The 15828-nt window shown below is 45.1% G+C and overlaps 1 protein-coding gene and 1 long non-coding RNA gene across 12 annotated transcripts in view; one reads left to right on the forward strand and one right to left on the reverse strand.

Annotated features, from left to right (window-relative positions):
• Positions 1-15828, forward strand: part of LOC138268585 (uncharacterized) — a 331134-nt gene that overhangs the window by 217225 nt on the left and 98081 nt on the right. The window lies entirely within an intron of this gene.
• The window catches only part of PBXIP1 (PBX homeobox interacting protein 1), a 113376-nt gene that overhangs the window by 69500 nt on the left and 28048 nt on the right, over positions 1-15828 (reverse strand). For 9 of the 10 annotated variants that reach the window (XM_069218370.1, XM_069218368.1, XM_069218367.1 and 6 more), the window contains exons 2-3: positions 13177-13274; positions 5445-5511 (exon numbers count right to left, since the gene is read on the reverse strand). In XM_069218370.1, the coding sequence (XP_069074471.1) occupies positions 5445-5511; positions 13177-13236 (127 nt within the window). In that variant the 5' untranslated portion in view covers positions 13237-13274. Of the gene's footprint in view, positions 1-5444; positions 5512-13176; positions 13280-15828 lie in introns of all 10 variants that reach the window. The other variant, XM_069218364.1, reaches the window with a different exon arrangement.

A 15828-nucleotide genomic window follows, 5' to 3' on the forward strand; every position in this document is an offset into this window, starting at 1 on the left:
GCTTGGGTCTTTCATACATTTTGGGGTACCAGATAGAATTCTTCAGCTGCCCGGTCCAATACAAGGCCCCTCCTCCGCTTCCACTCTCTGAGGAGGAATCCTCTTTGGTCTGGGAGTTGCTGTTCTAAGAGCCCATCGTCTGCACTTCTCCCCACCCCCACGGTTTTCTCAGCAACCTGTTCAGTGTGGACAAATGCGACTGCGGGAAATGCCCGCTCATCAACCTCAAACACTTCAATTAGTTGGTGGTACATCACCACTTCAAAATGTAGGGCATTCAGCTCCTATGGGACATTCTCCTTCCCAATGATTGATTGGTGCCCTTAGATCTAAAGGACGCCTACTTTAGGGTCCCTATTTTTCATCCCCATCATCACTTTCTCCGATTCCAATGGCGCTGTAACACTTAAGAGTTCACGACCCTCCCCTTTTGGCTATCTTCAGCCCCGTGGTGTTTCACCAAGCTTCTCCATCCATTGGTGGAACTCTTCAGGGGCATTTGTCTGATTGTCTACCTGGACGATATCCTCTTGATGCATCAAGACCAGCAAACACTGACATTGCACTTTCAGTGGACCGTCTCTCTTCTCCAATCCTTGAGGTTTTAAAAAATGAGCAGAAGTCAGTCCTGTCCCCCTCGTAGTCCCTTCTCTTCTTAGGATTTGTGGTTGGCTCAGTAGAAGCCATCCTCAGTCTTCCCTCCAGGAAAGTGTCCAAGATTTGACACAAGCTAACTTGCGACCTAGCTAAACCGACAACATCTCTTCAGCAGATCAGGTGATCGGTTCTCTTTGTCCTTATTCCAGGCTATTTTCCCTGGCCACTTGTATAATCGCACCCTTCAACGCCTAAAAATATCTAACGTGCGGAAGGGTCTTATTTATTCTCAGTGCGTCCATCTTTCGGACTACGCAAAGGCGGAAATCCGTTGGTGGCTAGCCCACATGGATGCGTGAAACGCCCTGCCATTTTTGGATCACATCCAGATCTCGTTATCGAGTCAGATGCCTGCGCAATAGGATAGGATGCACGTTGTGGGGAGTTCTCCACAGGTGGAAAATGGTCAGAAGAAAAGATTTCACTTCACATCAACTGCTTGGAGCTGATAGCCGGCTCTTTTGCGGTCAAATATTGGACGAAAGATCTGGTTCAGTGCAATGCCCTCCTCAAGATGGACAGTGTAGCTGTGGTCCATTACATCAACCACCTCGGGGATGCATTCCAAGATTCTAACCGACTTAGCCAGAAGTTTTTGGGAGTACTGTCTGAAGCACCAGATTTTTATCACAGCGGAACACCTTCCAGGTTTGGACAATAGGGTGGTGGATTGGCAGTGCCTTTATCTGAGAGATCTCAGCCTCTGGAAGTTGGATGCTTCCGTCTTCCAGGCTCTGAACTCTCGATGGGGCCCCTTCTCAGTGGATATCTTTGCATCCAGTCTAGATCATCAACTGAAAAGACACTTCAGCTGGAGGCCAGATCCCACAGCTCAGGCTACGGACGCATTTCGGTAGCATTGGGAGAAGGAGAAAGGCTACGCTTTTCCCCCCTTCTCGATGATAATGAGATTGTCAACCCAGGTGTGTCAGTAACAGACGACAATTGTGGTGGTCACCCTCCTTTGAAGATCTCAAGTTTGCTTTCCAGTTCTGATGGAACTTTCTTGGGATTCTCCAGTCTCTCTACCCGTTTCCTCATCTCCTTTGGGATCCATCTGGGAACTCTCACCATGTGGTCCTGGAGAGCTTGTTGACTCTAATGGCATGAAGGATTATCGGGGACGTTGGCATGTCCCAGGCATTTCACTCCAGGCTGCGGACCTCCTCTCCATGGCGTGGGCAGGAAGCACTGTCAAGACATACCAATCAGCTTGGTCCAAATGGATGGGTTGGTGTTGTCAATGAAATGTGGATCCCGTGGGGGCTTCAATTGTCCACATCTTAAACTTTCTCGAATCTCTAGCTGCAGAGGGTATGGCTTATTGATCGATGAACACATTTGGCTCAGCACTATCGGTGGGACATGCCCCGACAGATGGCCACCTAGCGGGTGAGCATCCACTCACTCTGAAGCTCCTTCAGGGAGTTTGACCCCTCTCCACGTTATTCGACCCTTTGGGGTGTGAATGTACTGCTGAATCAATTCTCTTTTGGCTGAGTAGCAGACACTTTTCCCGAAAGCAATTGTCGGCTAAATTAACTTCTCTCTTATGCTTGGTCTCTTCTGAGTCCCCAACGTCAGAGTGTTGGACATCACTGGAAAGGTTTTTATTTTACTCCAGAAGGAGTGACCCCTTATCTTTCTAGGAGAACAAAAACTGATTCCAGAATAATCTCATACCCAGTTTTTCAGAATTCCCCAAAGTTATGTGTGGTGAAATGCCTGAAATCCTACAAATCTAAGACTGAGGACTTCCAGCTCCCTTGGGAACAACAGCTTCTTATTGCTCTTACAAATCCTCACTGGGCGGTCTCTCCCCACCATCTCTAGGTGGGTGAAGTGTGCCATGCAAGAGGCTGGCATTAATACTCTGGAGTTTCGCACCCATTGCACCAGAGGGGCTATGGCCTCCAAGGCTTTCACCTTGGGAGCTCGATTTTTTACTTCAAACAACTTCATTCCATGGCATTGGTGGTGAATAAGCTTTGAACTATCCTCACCTCCGGACCTGACATAGAATATAAAATTTCCCAGCTTTCGTAATGGAAAGTTTAAATTCTATCAAGGACATAGAGGACAGGATTATCCCATACGGGGTCGCGGATCGACTATTCCCCAAGATCTAAGGATGTTTTGTATCCATTGTAAGGTACTATTTTACGATTGTTTATTTTTCTGACGATAAAGGTTGATAATGTTGTTTCTCATAGTTATATGTGTGCCAATGTGCCATTGTTTTCAATTCACAGGCTTGTTAGGCTTCTTGTGGATGGCTCATTCTCTTTCTTTCATAGGAAATGATTCAGGCAAGCAGGAGTGGAGGTTGACTTCCAGTTGCTCGTCGTTCAAAGAAAGAGGAAGGATCCAGACTGACAGGGATCTATATGGACTTGGGGCATCCTGATTGGTGGACTCGTTTTTGATTAACTCTATCCCTGATGTTTATGGGTGTTGTAGTTTGCTTTGGCTATGTCTGCTGTTACAATAAAGCGAAGAATGAAAGAAAAATCCAGGCCTCTGTGTCCTTAATAGAATTGAAACTTTCCATTACGAAAGCTAGGAAATGTTATATTCATCGTGAAAAATATGAACATTACATTTGTGGTGCATTCCAACAGACCCAGGAATCTGAATCCTGAAAGGGCACCCAGCTTCTGTTTACACAAATTGGAAAACTTACATATCTGGCTGATCTGCATATCAAAGTCTTGAAACAATGCCAACAGCCCTTAGGAAGGCTGAGTAAACCCCAGTGAAGAAGGAAAGAATTACTGGATCCACAGCTTCTGTTAGCAATGGCAGAAGGATTTGGCGATCTGGTCAAATCGTTGGTATAAAATGGGTACTTTTACAAATACTCTAATGGCTAACTTTAAATCTAGTTGCAAACTCACTCTGGAAATTATTGATGATATGAACTGGCAAGCAGATATCGATAATAACGTGCCAAGATTCCTGATGACAACTTTTGACTACTAGCTTTGCACATGAAGATGGATGCAACTATAATATTGACCTGGATTTTCCTGGAATTCCGAAACCGAGCCTGCGATGGCACAACTATTTTCTGTGAGTTTTCAGAAATCATAGTGATCAAGTTGAACTCAGCGGGGACATGTTCCCTTTTGGAGTGTGGTGGAAGGTAGGTCCGGCAATTTCTCAATGAGCAGGAATGACTTCTTTGAAGAGGTAGTTCTATATTTTTTCTTGAAAGCTACCACATTTGGATGGGAGCTTGGATTTTGGTGCAGTGCATTCCAGAGCTGGACTCTGTGCCTCCAGAAACTGCATTACTCAATATTCCAAGGACCACCTAAGACAATATCCAGTCACATCCATAGCAGAGTAGTTGCGAGTCTAGTGATTTTATCAATGGTAATGAATTTGGCCACCGCTAGAATTCATATCCTGTATGCAGGTTTGTCTTTTGCCTTTTCAGCTGATGGCAAATGAAGACCAGTCCTGAATTGTCCTGCAGGAGTATAAACAGTGACTTTTTTACCTTACCTCTAGGCCCACTTTCAAGAACTAGCATTTGCAGAGAGCGTCTGCACGCCCACATTGTTCCCAAATCCACACTTGCAACTTGCAATGTGCAGTCCTGCATTTTACAATCTTTTTGAACGCATTGAGCGCCCATTCCCTTTGTAGGGCAGGGTTTCCCAAAGCAGCATTCAATCACTGTGTTCCCCCCCTTTTGGACTCTGCGCGGATTCTAGCTCTGAAGCCTATATTCCCTGTTCTCCAGCTTTAGACACACAGCAGTCTCCAGTACAGTTTCTAGTTTTGGAGTCTGCAGTCATTTCTTTCCACTTTGATATTATACAAAAAGCACAACATGGGCACCGTGTTTCTTCTCTGGCAACCCATCCACAATTTATCCCGAGTGACTCACTGAAATTGACCTGGACCAATCCTAGTTTCCAGGCCATCCACCTTCTCCCCAAAATATCCCCCGGTACACCCAGTTATTCCCATTTCTGACTTGTACATGTGAGATATGTTAAATGAAAGTGCAGTGGGCGAGTAACTTACATTTATGTACGAGCAGGGAAAATCCACATCATTTTAAGAGTCACTTTCTCGGTATTCTGTCTGGACACCAATGAATGCAGAACTTTACAATGTCATTTATCAGATTGAAATATAGTAATGAGCAAACAAAGTAAGATACGTTTGTGCTTTGGATGGCTTCTTGCTTTTGAAACCCTACCAAACTTTGATTGAGTTGGAACAAAGTTTCACACAAGGGGTGAGATAAGAACTGGATCACGTTTAGGACAGGAAGCTTTCTTGTAGAACACGCGAGTCTGCGTTGTGTTGAAGAAGCTAGTCTATATCATTTCTATTCTAGAATTCAGAACACAATCCAGTTCTATCACACCTCCAAGACTTAACCCATGTCTGCACCATCAAGGGTTCCTTTTCCAGTAAATGGGGAAATTAGTTCACTGGAGTGTTTTCTCTGTTCTTCCTTTTTACACCATCCCCCAAGCAGGTGAAGTTTAGGTTTTAGAGATGGATGTCCTTTAACGATGAATTAGTCTATTTTCAGGGTTACAACGGCTTCGTACAAGCAATAATCATCCCAGGCCCAGCTGTTTTATGCACAGCGTAAATAGAAAAGTATAAAACAGGTATTTAAACATATTAAAATAATTTTGAAAAGCATTAATACAGTAGTAATGGATCTTAAATGGGATAAGTACACAAGGGAGGGTTTGTTATCTTAATTTTGTTTTGTGTTTCTAAACGTAAACAACCTCTGGGAGATCTTGCCTTACCTGTTTGTTCTCTGCCGACTGCTGTCATGGGTTCCTGCTCGGGGCCCACAGTCTCTACTACGAAGCCCTGAAAAAAAGAGTGTGTTGAGTGAAGTCATTATTCTGGGCAAATTGGTCAAGATGGCCTCGGCTGGGCCTTAGACTGGAAAGATGATTTGAGAGGTTCCTAGACCTCAGGCGTGGTGGGGGGGGTTTAGGGTGGATTTCTTGACGGTCAACCAGAGCTTCAAGTTTACTTCGCGGGCCTGGGTGGATATGAGTGGAGCAGATACAAGGCATAGAGTGGGGGACTTATGAGAAGGATGGTGTTTAGAGGGAGGAGCTCAGATGTGGAGTTTACAGTGGAAGGATTGAGCTGGGAGAGGGTATGGAGCTGAAGTGAGGAACTAGTGGTAGGTGTGGGGTACCATGCGAAGGCTTGGGAGACGGCGCTGGGTCAGAATGGAGGTCTTGCGACTGGGAAAGGAGTACGATGTGAAATTATTAGCAAACTGGTGCCTTTGAGCCAATGTTTGGAGAGAAAAAGCTTAGACGTTTGGAGAAGAGGGCATGAAGTAGGTGCTACAATTAGAGTGCTGAACTCTGAAGCACAAGAAGAGCTTTAAAAAAGGAGGGCCTAGAAGTAGATTTGAGGTTAATGTTTAAGGCTTTAAGGACGGGAGTACGGTTAAGGACTAGGGTTCATGGTGCTTTGCTGTGAATGGCTTAGGGGCAGAAAGTGGCTAAAAGAAGAGAACGTCAGAGCAACCATGGGGTGCAAAGCAGAGGGCCTGGGAGGTGATCATGGGCTCATGTTACACGGCAGATATAGGACTAGTGATATAGGATGAGGGCATGTAGTTTGGAACAGGGCGCTGGATGGTGCCCAGTGCTATACAGTGAATGGCCACTAGGTGTCCTTGCTATACCAGGGTATACCCAGGATTCAGCCACAATAAGACTGACCAGTGGGTATCACAGCTTCACCACAGTGTCTGCTCCCGCAAGGCCTCAGCCATAACTATACTCTAACCAGTCACTGGTGTCTAATTTAAGTATGACATACACTCATTTTGATTTCAGAGAACTTGCCATTAGTATTACTCTTCACTCTTGCGTTGTTATTGGCAGCTTGATGCCATCGTCTTCTGATTTATCAAAAATATTGCAATGACATAGGATGTCCTCCACTGTGCTCCCAAAGCCCTTGTTAAACTAAGACAACTGGGACCACACCAGTGCTGCCTAGTTCTGGAGCACCAGCAGCCTAGATCAGCCAGCCTTAGGATCGGAGTGTGCCGGGTTCTGTCACTAACAAACCCACAGAGGGATTCTCCCACGAGCCCTAGTGTTTGTGACCTCTTTGAAATCTGAGCTCTGAAAGCAAGGGGATGATGTATGAATGCAGTGCTTAATTTGTGCCGGTGTTTGGCACGTCCACTTAATTGCTAACACTTGCACTTACTTATGACATTCCACCACATGGCGGTGCTGTCTATTCTCTAGAGTAGCACATCAGTTTGAAATTTACATAAATATTTTTAAAATAATTCTAGCGCTTCTAGGTCATTCTTTCTGCTTTTGGGTAGCGTGGAATTGTCCTGACTGTCACATTTTTAGTGTAGCAATGTTACCAGTTTCAGTCTGCAGTGGCCTTCTAAACCATACACCGGGCCCTGGCACTTGTTTGTTTATAAATTAAGCAGTCAGTAAATGGTTGTTTGCCAGCTTCCTTTCTTAATTCCGGGCACCAAATGTAAAAGTTTCGACCAGAGGCACGGCCAACATAGAGTTGTTGCTGATCTAGGCAAAAAGGTTCAACTCCTTCCCTTCACACATATGCAGGATCAGGAACAAAAAAAAACACACACACCATTTGCACCTCTATTAATCCACGTTTGGCACTCTTAAAGGAACTGTTGAGCTTAGAACTCAAAGTGAAATGTTTCCAAACAAAAGGCAAGTCACCTTGGTTAGCCCATTTCAAACGTGCCCTTTTCACGATCACGGTGGCTGCTTTTTAATGCAATGGTTGGGAATGCCACACAAAGACACTTCCTTTAAAAAAAAAAAAAAAATATATTCTTATATGTGCCTCAATAGTGGCCTTCACATGCTGGTGACTATTACATGTCCTTTGAGAAACAGACACCCTGGTGATAAAACAATCAAGCTGGGAGGAAAGGGTTATTTGGGAGAAAATATGTTATTGCCACTTATCCCCTGCTGCCCGGGTACGTCTTCCCGTGCCAGGTTATAGTCACAGCCCTAATGACGGGGAGGAGACAAGAAAGGATCTTCCATGTATGGTTTGTGGACAGATACCGGGGGACAGAACCAACACTGGCCCTGGGAATAGACCGGCACTGGGCAGGGGAAACACTTGTGGTAAGATAAAACATACACAGACACGAGGCCAGGACACACGGTCCCTGGGACAGGGAGACATACACAATAGGACAGGGCAGTCCGACCCTGGCACAAGCTGCAAGTCTAATGTGCTGTGACATTGAGACTGTGAATGTGCAGGACTCAGAGACACTGACGCATGAGCGGCATCCCTGCCTACCGTGGCTGTGAAAAGAAAACATAACTGGGGTCAAGTGGGCCTGGGTGCCACTGCTCCTTCTGCACTATTGATAGCTATGCCCTACGCATTTCGAAGCACTCAAGAGTGCCAAGAAGCCACTGGAAAGGTGCTTTATAGAAAAGCCACATAACGTATAAGGGTTGTTGTAACTGTACTTGAGATCCGTAATGCACCATGCTGCCCCGAATGGCCCAGATTATGAACTTATCTGTGCATCTCTCGGAAACGTGATATATATATGGGAATAATAAATGATGTATTTATTTAGTACACAAACCCAAATACACAATTTTACTTTTATCTAGCTTATTAATACTCAATGTATTAACCACAGTAAGAATAAATTCCACCATGGCCAGTTCAGCCCTCTAATCTGTGACTTGCAAGTTAAAACAAGCATTAGCAAAGCAATAGGTCTAACGCTGGATGCCAGCCTTTTGGCTTTAACAATATTTGCTTTTTTTTTGTAATAACTTTTGTAAAATGTTATTGTTCGGACAGCTGCTGGGTCCTCGCCAATTAAAAAAGACAAGACTAAAAACAAAACTATTTCAAAAAGCATGCAATGTTTCACTAGTCCTTGGCACTGAAGGGAAATTCTTCTTGTGAGGATGTATTCCATGCGGGAGTGCCTTTTGCAGTGCTAACTGGGGTTGTTGCGGTGCGCGCCTGGGGGTGGTGAGGAGGGGGGGGTGAAATTAATAAAAAATTTAAAAATGAAAACTTACCTTCAACGTCGCCGCTATCATTATCGGCGTCACCGCTGCACTGCTCCTCTAATGCAGGCAGGGTGCGCGCACAGGCTCCCAGCCTTCCCTGCGGCCAATCCTGATGGTGCTCAGTGGAGCATCAGGATTGGCTGGGAGCACCCAGCCAGGGCACTCCCAGGCAGTTTGGGAACCTGTGCATGCTCTCTCCAGCCCGGCAACACAGTACTGGGATGAAGGGAGCACAGTGAGACGGCCGGCCAAACACACATGCACTCTGAGGGGGGAGTGCGCTGGACTCCCCCTCACTGCCTGTCACAGCCCGTAGCCCTGCCCCTTTTACTAAAAAAGCGATAATAAATGTAGTTTATTATCATTTTTTAGTAAAAAGTTTGCAGCAGCTGCTGCTGGCGAGATAGTGGGAGGTGATTGGGGGGGGCGATGCGAGGCTCTTCCGCCCTAGAAGAGGAGCTGCGCCTGAATCCATGTTAAGAAAAGAATACCATTAGTTAGTGTGAAGTTAGCCAACGTTTAAAGTTAGGTGTCCTACTGCCCTTTAGTATTAAAACAAAAAAGTCTTCCTTAAAACCAGACCTAAAAAGACACGAGCATCAGGCGCCTTACCCCGCAAGCTATCTTGGGTATACAGGCGTTTGCACTGATGACACATCAGTGCCGAGAAGAGTAAATAGGGTGGTGCCAGGGTCTGAGGTTGCAACACGACTCGGCCGGGACAACAGGTGCCACTGGGCAGGAGAAGCCCTGGTGCCAGGTGGGAGGACTCTTCACGTGCCCAGGAATGTCTTTCCAGGGACGTTTTAATAATAATAGTAACTTGTTTTTTTACATGGCACTTGCTTCTGCAGTCACGAGTCTCCAATGCTGTGTAAACAACAGGTGCCTCTGTTACTGAAACCAGATGCACTCCTTTTATCGACCTTGTACGGATAAATGTCTGTGTCGAGTCCCTTTGCTACTTCCAACATCTTGGCTAATCCAGGCAGTGAAGGTACAGGTTTCCACCACTACGATTTAACTTTGAGAGACTCTGTGCTTTCCGTGAGGCAGGAAAAGAATAGAAACCAGCATTGGGAACACCAATAGGTATGGCCTTGGCAAGCTGGCGCAATGGTTATTGCGTTTTAAGTGGCATATTTATACTCTGCGCCGAATGTGCGTCAAACATTTTGATGCACATTTGGTGCAAATCGTGCACCATATTTAACCTTTGACGCCCGCGGACGTCAAAATTCCTCTGTGTGAGTCATTTTTTGGATGCGGGAAACCGCCTTGCGTTAATGACATGCAAGGTAGGCGTTCCAGCCCAAAAAATTACTTTAAGGCCTGTGCGCCTTATTTATACTCCCATGTCATTTTGACGCACATGAGGGGGCGGGCCTTAAAAAACGTCGCACAGCCTGATGTGCGCTGTTTTTTAACGCCTGGGTCAGGGCTGGCGTTAAGGGACCTGTGGGCTCACTTCTATGGTCTCTGACCATGGAAGGAGTCCAAAGGTGCCCTTTCCTGCCCCTGGGGACACCCCCTGCCACCCTCGCCCACCCCTGGAGGACACCCATGGATGGGGGGCCCCATCCCAGGTAAGTACAGGTAAGTTGAGTTAAGTATTTTTTTTCTTTTTTTTAAAGTGGCATGGGGGGCCTAACTTGGGCCCCCTTACATGCCACTGTGCCCAATGACCATGCCCAGGGGACAGGAGCCCCCTGGGCATGGCCATTGGGCAAGGGTGCATGACTCCTGTCTTTGCTATGACAGGAGTCATTTCAATGGGGTTTGTGCGTCAAAAAATGGCGCAAGCCCGGTTTGAGGCATGATTTTTGTCTCAAATCTGACTTGCACCATTTTTTGACGCACAGCCCCCATTTTCCCCTACGCCAGCACTGCCTGGTTTGAGTAATTTTTTTTTACTCTGACCAGTCCGCAGCGCCGGCTAACGTCATTCCTTAAATAAGGCGTCCGCATGGTGCGTAGAAATGGTGTTAGCGGCGGTAACATTTTTGACGCAAACCAGCGCTAAAAGGGGGGTTCACTTAGCAGAAATAGAAAATGTCGTATTTACAGTACACATTACAGGGAAATTGATTCTTATTGCCGCAAAGAAAAGGTAATGTCGGCTTTGAATTAATGTAACCTAAGTTCATACTTTGAACACTCACAGATGACCAAAGAAATGAAAAAAAGGATAAAGAATGAAAAGAAAGTAGCCTTGGTAAGGTAAAGTACTGCTGCAGGAGGCCTGGCACTGAATTACACTTCACTGCGAGAGCCCGTGCCACCACTCACAGTGCAAGTGCCATGCAGCCAAAGGCAGCAGTGGGGTGAACCAGTGCCCCATGCTTTGTGCTGTGGTGGGCAGAAACAAAACGCGATTGACTGTTCGACAGACAAATGGCCAAAGAGGGCCAACACATAGCCACTCCGTATACATATATTATTTTTTTACGTATGATTGTTTTACATGAGGCTATCAGCTAACGTGGTTTTTGGGCCAGACGTAAAATGTGCCCCTTTCTCAAAGAACAAAAACAGTCCAAGTTGCTCTAGTTTTTAAAGCTGCCTCTATTTATTTGCATCTCGAGCAGCGAGAGAAAGAGGGAGAGCTAGGCTGCCCTCATCAATTAAGTTTCATGGAAGGTGGGCAACATCCCTGGCCTCCAGCTAGTATCTGCAGCTATCTCTCCAAGAGCAGCCAGACCCTGCTAAGCTCGGCCATTGGCCATCTGCTGCAGGGAGCTGGTTGCAGGCCTGAACTATGGCCATGGCCAGCTCCCACTATACCGTGTGCAGCAAAGTTGCATGTATGGCCATTGGCCAACTACAGGAGTGGTGCTTTAAGTATTTATTCTCACTTACTTTTCAGGATTCCTGAATCTTATTCTGGGTTTTCCAATTCGGAAGCCCCAGATGCTCTGCAGGAATTGGGGTAGGGTCCAGGGTCCATAAATCCGTCAAAGAATTTGCGAATCCCACTCAAAAAGTCGTTTTTTAAAATTTTGAATTGAATATCGGCGGTGGTTTCCTTTTGGGGCTCCCAGATGTGGACCCAAGTGTCATTGGGTAATCACCCTTCCCCCTTATGCCCTCTTCATTTTGATTTTTACCAAAACAGTAGGAATTGCTCTATGTCGAAACAGATTTTTTTTGTGAAGAGGTGCCAGCCGTATTTGTGAATCCACAATGGATGACGGAAGGAAAAGCACCTTTATGCAATGGTGTATCTTTATTTTTTAAACTTGATTTTTGAAATCCTGGTGGACTCGTGAATCTGCGGAGTATCAGCGAGTTATCAGTCCAGGTACCTGTATAATTAACCTCTTTATCTGAAATTGAGCATCCTTTTAAATGCTACTTTCTTAAAACCTACTAAATGGCTTTACACTGAATCTAGGAATGAAACTTTCTTTGGCCTTGTGCCAAAATTGGGGTAATTTTGTTCAGTTGTTTTTTTCTGTATTGAAAAAGGACAGAATCCATTGGGAATTTAGAAGGAAACTGCACTTTTGGGGCCTCCCAATTTGTTTGGCTCCGTTTGACAGATCTGCATGAAACCTGCCATGAGGCACCCATTGTAATTGAACATTTGTTGGAAAGCTTCATGCACTGGAGATATATATATAGATATGTACAGAGTGAGATATAAATAGCTATAGATATATAGCTATGCAAACTGGAACATTCTATGATCATTGTTGAGTGTGGGCAGTGGCCAGGACTCAAGAAAGGTAGAGCCCTGAGTTCAGTAAATCATGATGACCCTCCCCCTCCCGCACCAATGGCAAGGAACTGCATATTAAACTCTGCACATCTGCATACATGGTTTATGGCATGGTATTTTTCCATGTAAACCTGTTTCACCAACAGATAACCAAGATACAAGGGGTTATGCAGTCTGGTAAAATCACAATGAGAGACCTATCGCGAGAGTTGTTTCAGAGTGTAAAGTAATTGTTATAATTGGCGTGGCTGTAAATAGTACTGTTTGCATGTCAATTTAGCTGTGCTGAGGTAATACATTTGACCTTTGCACTGTAGCAATGAACGGGTACTTTAAATCATGTTATTGGGTCACATATATTTTCAGTGACATAGTGTGTGTGTCTTTGTGTGTGTCCAAATCAAAGTCTGAGTGTATGCGTGCAAAGACAAAAACGTTAAAAAAAATAATTTAATAAAAACACAAAGAGTTAAAAGCTGGAAGGTGGAATACATCTAATACAAAGGTTCCCAGCAACTGTGGTTGCTATACAACCTTTCTGCATGTGAAGGTCATTAAAAAAAAAAACAGACAAGGCATTTAGGAACATTAACACGGGCTAACTGTAGCGCCTAGATACCATTTAGGACAAGGTTAAATATTAATAAATCCATTATTTCAGCATCATTAAACAATCCTGAATCTTTGGCCTGCTCATATTCTAGGAAAGAGGATTGTGGTTACCTCAGTGCTCGCCATCACCCAGTTGTTGTCTGCGGCCCGCGAGTCCGAGTGCTCCGCCATCGTGAGCTGTGACCCGCGGTGTCACTTCCAGGGAGAACCTGCACTGAAAAAAATAGAATTAGAGGTGTTTCACGAGGGTGTGGCTATTTCACATCTGACATACTGTTTTATTACTTGTACAAATTTCAAATAATTGAACTCCTTTATTTTTTACTATTTTGACAAAGGCCCAGAGAAAAAAAGGAGCTCTATAGGAACTTGAAATATGCGGACATGGAGTGTTTCAAAGATCTGAGCCGCCATTTACCTGATGGCATGCATTGCTGAATAAAGACTTAAAAAACATGGTAAAGAAACCACAGCCCTGTAGGATCATGCACAAGAAGCTGTCTGGGTGCAGACTGCCAGATGTAATCTACTAAGAACTATGCCCAGGCCAAAGCGAGCTTGAGCAGGCCCACCAGAATCCATGTCCTCGAAGAACAAACGTAGGGCTACCAAGACGCAGCAGCAGCTTCACCGGAACTGGATTCTGCCCACCATTAGCCATGGACAGTCTGCCAGTCTTATCTTGCCAAACGCTAATCCCCCTCACTAGAAGATTCCTCCAGTCCTACAGTGCCAAGAAATAGGGCATCTCACTAATAGCCTCCTCCAGCGCAGCATACCAAGAGTATGGCATGTAACCAGTAGCCTTTTCCAGTACTAGTCTGTTAAGAGTTAGGCTATGTATCCAGCAGCCTCCTTCAGTCCCATCTTGCTAAGATCCAGGCCATCTCCTAGTGCCTCCTACCGTCCCATTCCGCTAAGCGCCTTGTGGAACAGCCAGGAATCATTCTATCAATTGGCTAAGTGCTTCAATCATGAAAGAGTAGTCCCCAGCCTCAAGAATAGCTATGAAATGTATTAAGGTTTTGCATCTGCCATTCTGGTGGCAAACCATTCTCAAGATACTGATTCCTCAAAGATGGTATATGGTATTTGTAAAGCTGAAGCTGTTCATGGGGGACTGTTGATTCAGGCCTCAAGAAGAGCATATAGCTCACTTGGGGACCACTGCACACGGTCCACCTGCCCCTCCTGCAAGCCCTTTGCATCACACCACATTACTTCCTTTTGCTTGCAGGTTCAGGGGCTGCAGGCACAAAATAATGACATTTTGCAAATATCATTGCAGGGATCCAGGTTTGCTACCCCTTGCAGGTCTCCATCTCTGCATTCCTGCCCCCTTTAGTCGCATTCATAAACTGAATGTTGATATATTACTATTAATGAGGTGTGAATCAGTGACTCCCACTGAATGGTACTTTTTGCCTGTGCAGATTAGTGCATCCGCTGTAGAGCAACTGGTTTGTGCTGTGACACTTGCACATCAAGACAAAGGTTTTGTATAACTGCGTCTACACAGTGAATACAATGTGATTGATAATAGCATTAATGCAGCAATACAGTACTTTAAAATGTACACACTGCATTACAGTGCATTAACCATACTCTCACTCGTTGACTTTATGCTTCTCTGACCGTGTACAACGTTCTTTGGCTAGGGTCGAGCTATAGAAATACCGCATACATACATACATTCATCTCAAAAGCAGGCAGACCTTTTGGAGCCTTGCAAGGTACGTGCAGACGTCCAGAAAATGCCGCCTTATGCAAACATTGCCTGTGGGTGGAACCTCGCAAAGCACAAGCTCTGAGGCGAGCACATGCCCACGCCACCCAGCCCAGATGAAAAGGGCTTTGTCGAACGACGGCACAGGGTGGACTATTTGCCTTGTGGCATTTGACTGGCAAATTACTGAGAAAAGCAGCTGAAAGGTAACCTTGCATTGTAAAGCTCGGAGACAGTGCTCAAGGGAGGGGTGAGGAAGGGAGCTGCACCATTAACCCCCACCATCACGACAAAACGCTCACATGTCCCAAGAAGGATGATAATATAACATTGTTTTATAATTTATTACAGTTCAGGCGCTCGGGTCCTTTGTGTGTCTGTCCGATGAATGATAACTAGATGCGGGGTCTATTACCAGAACACAAGTGTGTGCAAAGCTGGAGTGACTCATATTTCTTCACTGCTGACACAATAGTAAAGTGAGAGACTCCATAAGCACACTTCAGATACACAATAGTGCAATGCACTCTCCGAAGTGGGCACCTTGCCTGCTCAACTGCACACTTACAGAGTGAGTTTTGTGACCAATGATATATATATATATATATATATATATGTAAAATTAATCTGAAGAGAGTAATGAGTTGATACCTTATGACCTTAATTAGGCTAATGAAGACATTTATTAATTTATGTGCTGGCTGTCGTAAACCAAGTTCACACTATCAGGTAATATTCAAGTGAGCTCTGAAAGATTCGCCCCTTCAGGTTAAAATTCCCTCTCTCCACTGGATGCATTTGCTGCTGCGTTATTTTACCTACAGGAGGCGAGGAAAAGAGTTAAATGAAGGTCAGGGAGAATTAACCGTATGCATATTATAAGAGGCAGAATTACTGCCCACATATAATTCTACTAAATAGTGTGGTTTGCTAATTTCATGCAGATTGAGCTGTGTCGCTCAAGCGGGCGGGATATGGTTTACCTAGTGCTAGCTACTGGGTCTTTGAGGTGATGCTGTAGGAGTCGCGTTTAGCGG

This window comes from Pleurodeles waltl, chromosome 12 (genome assembly GCF_031143425.1).
Source record: "Pleurodeles waltl isolate 20211129_DDA chromosome 12, aPleWal1.hap1.20221129, whole genome shotgun sequence".
In the NCBI taxonomy this organism is placed as follows: Eukaryota; Metazoa; Chordata; class Amphibia; order Caudata; family Salamandridae; genus Pleurodeles; species Pleurodeles waltl.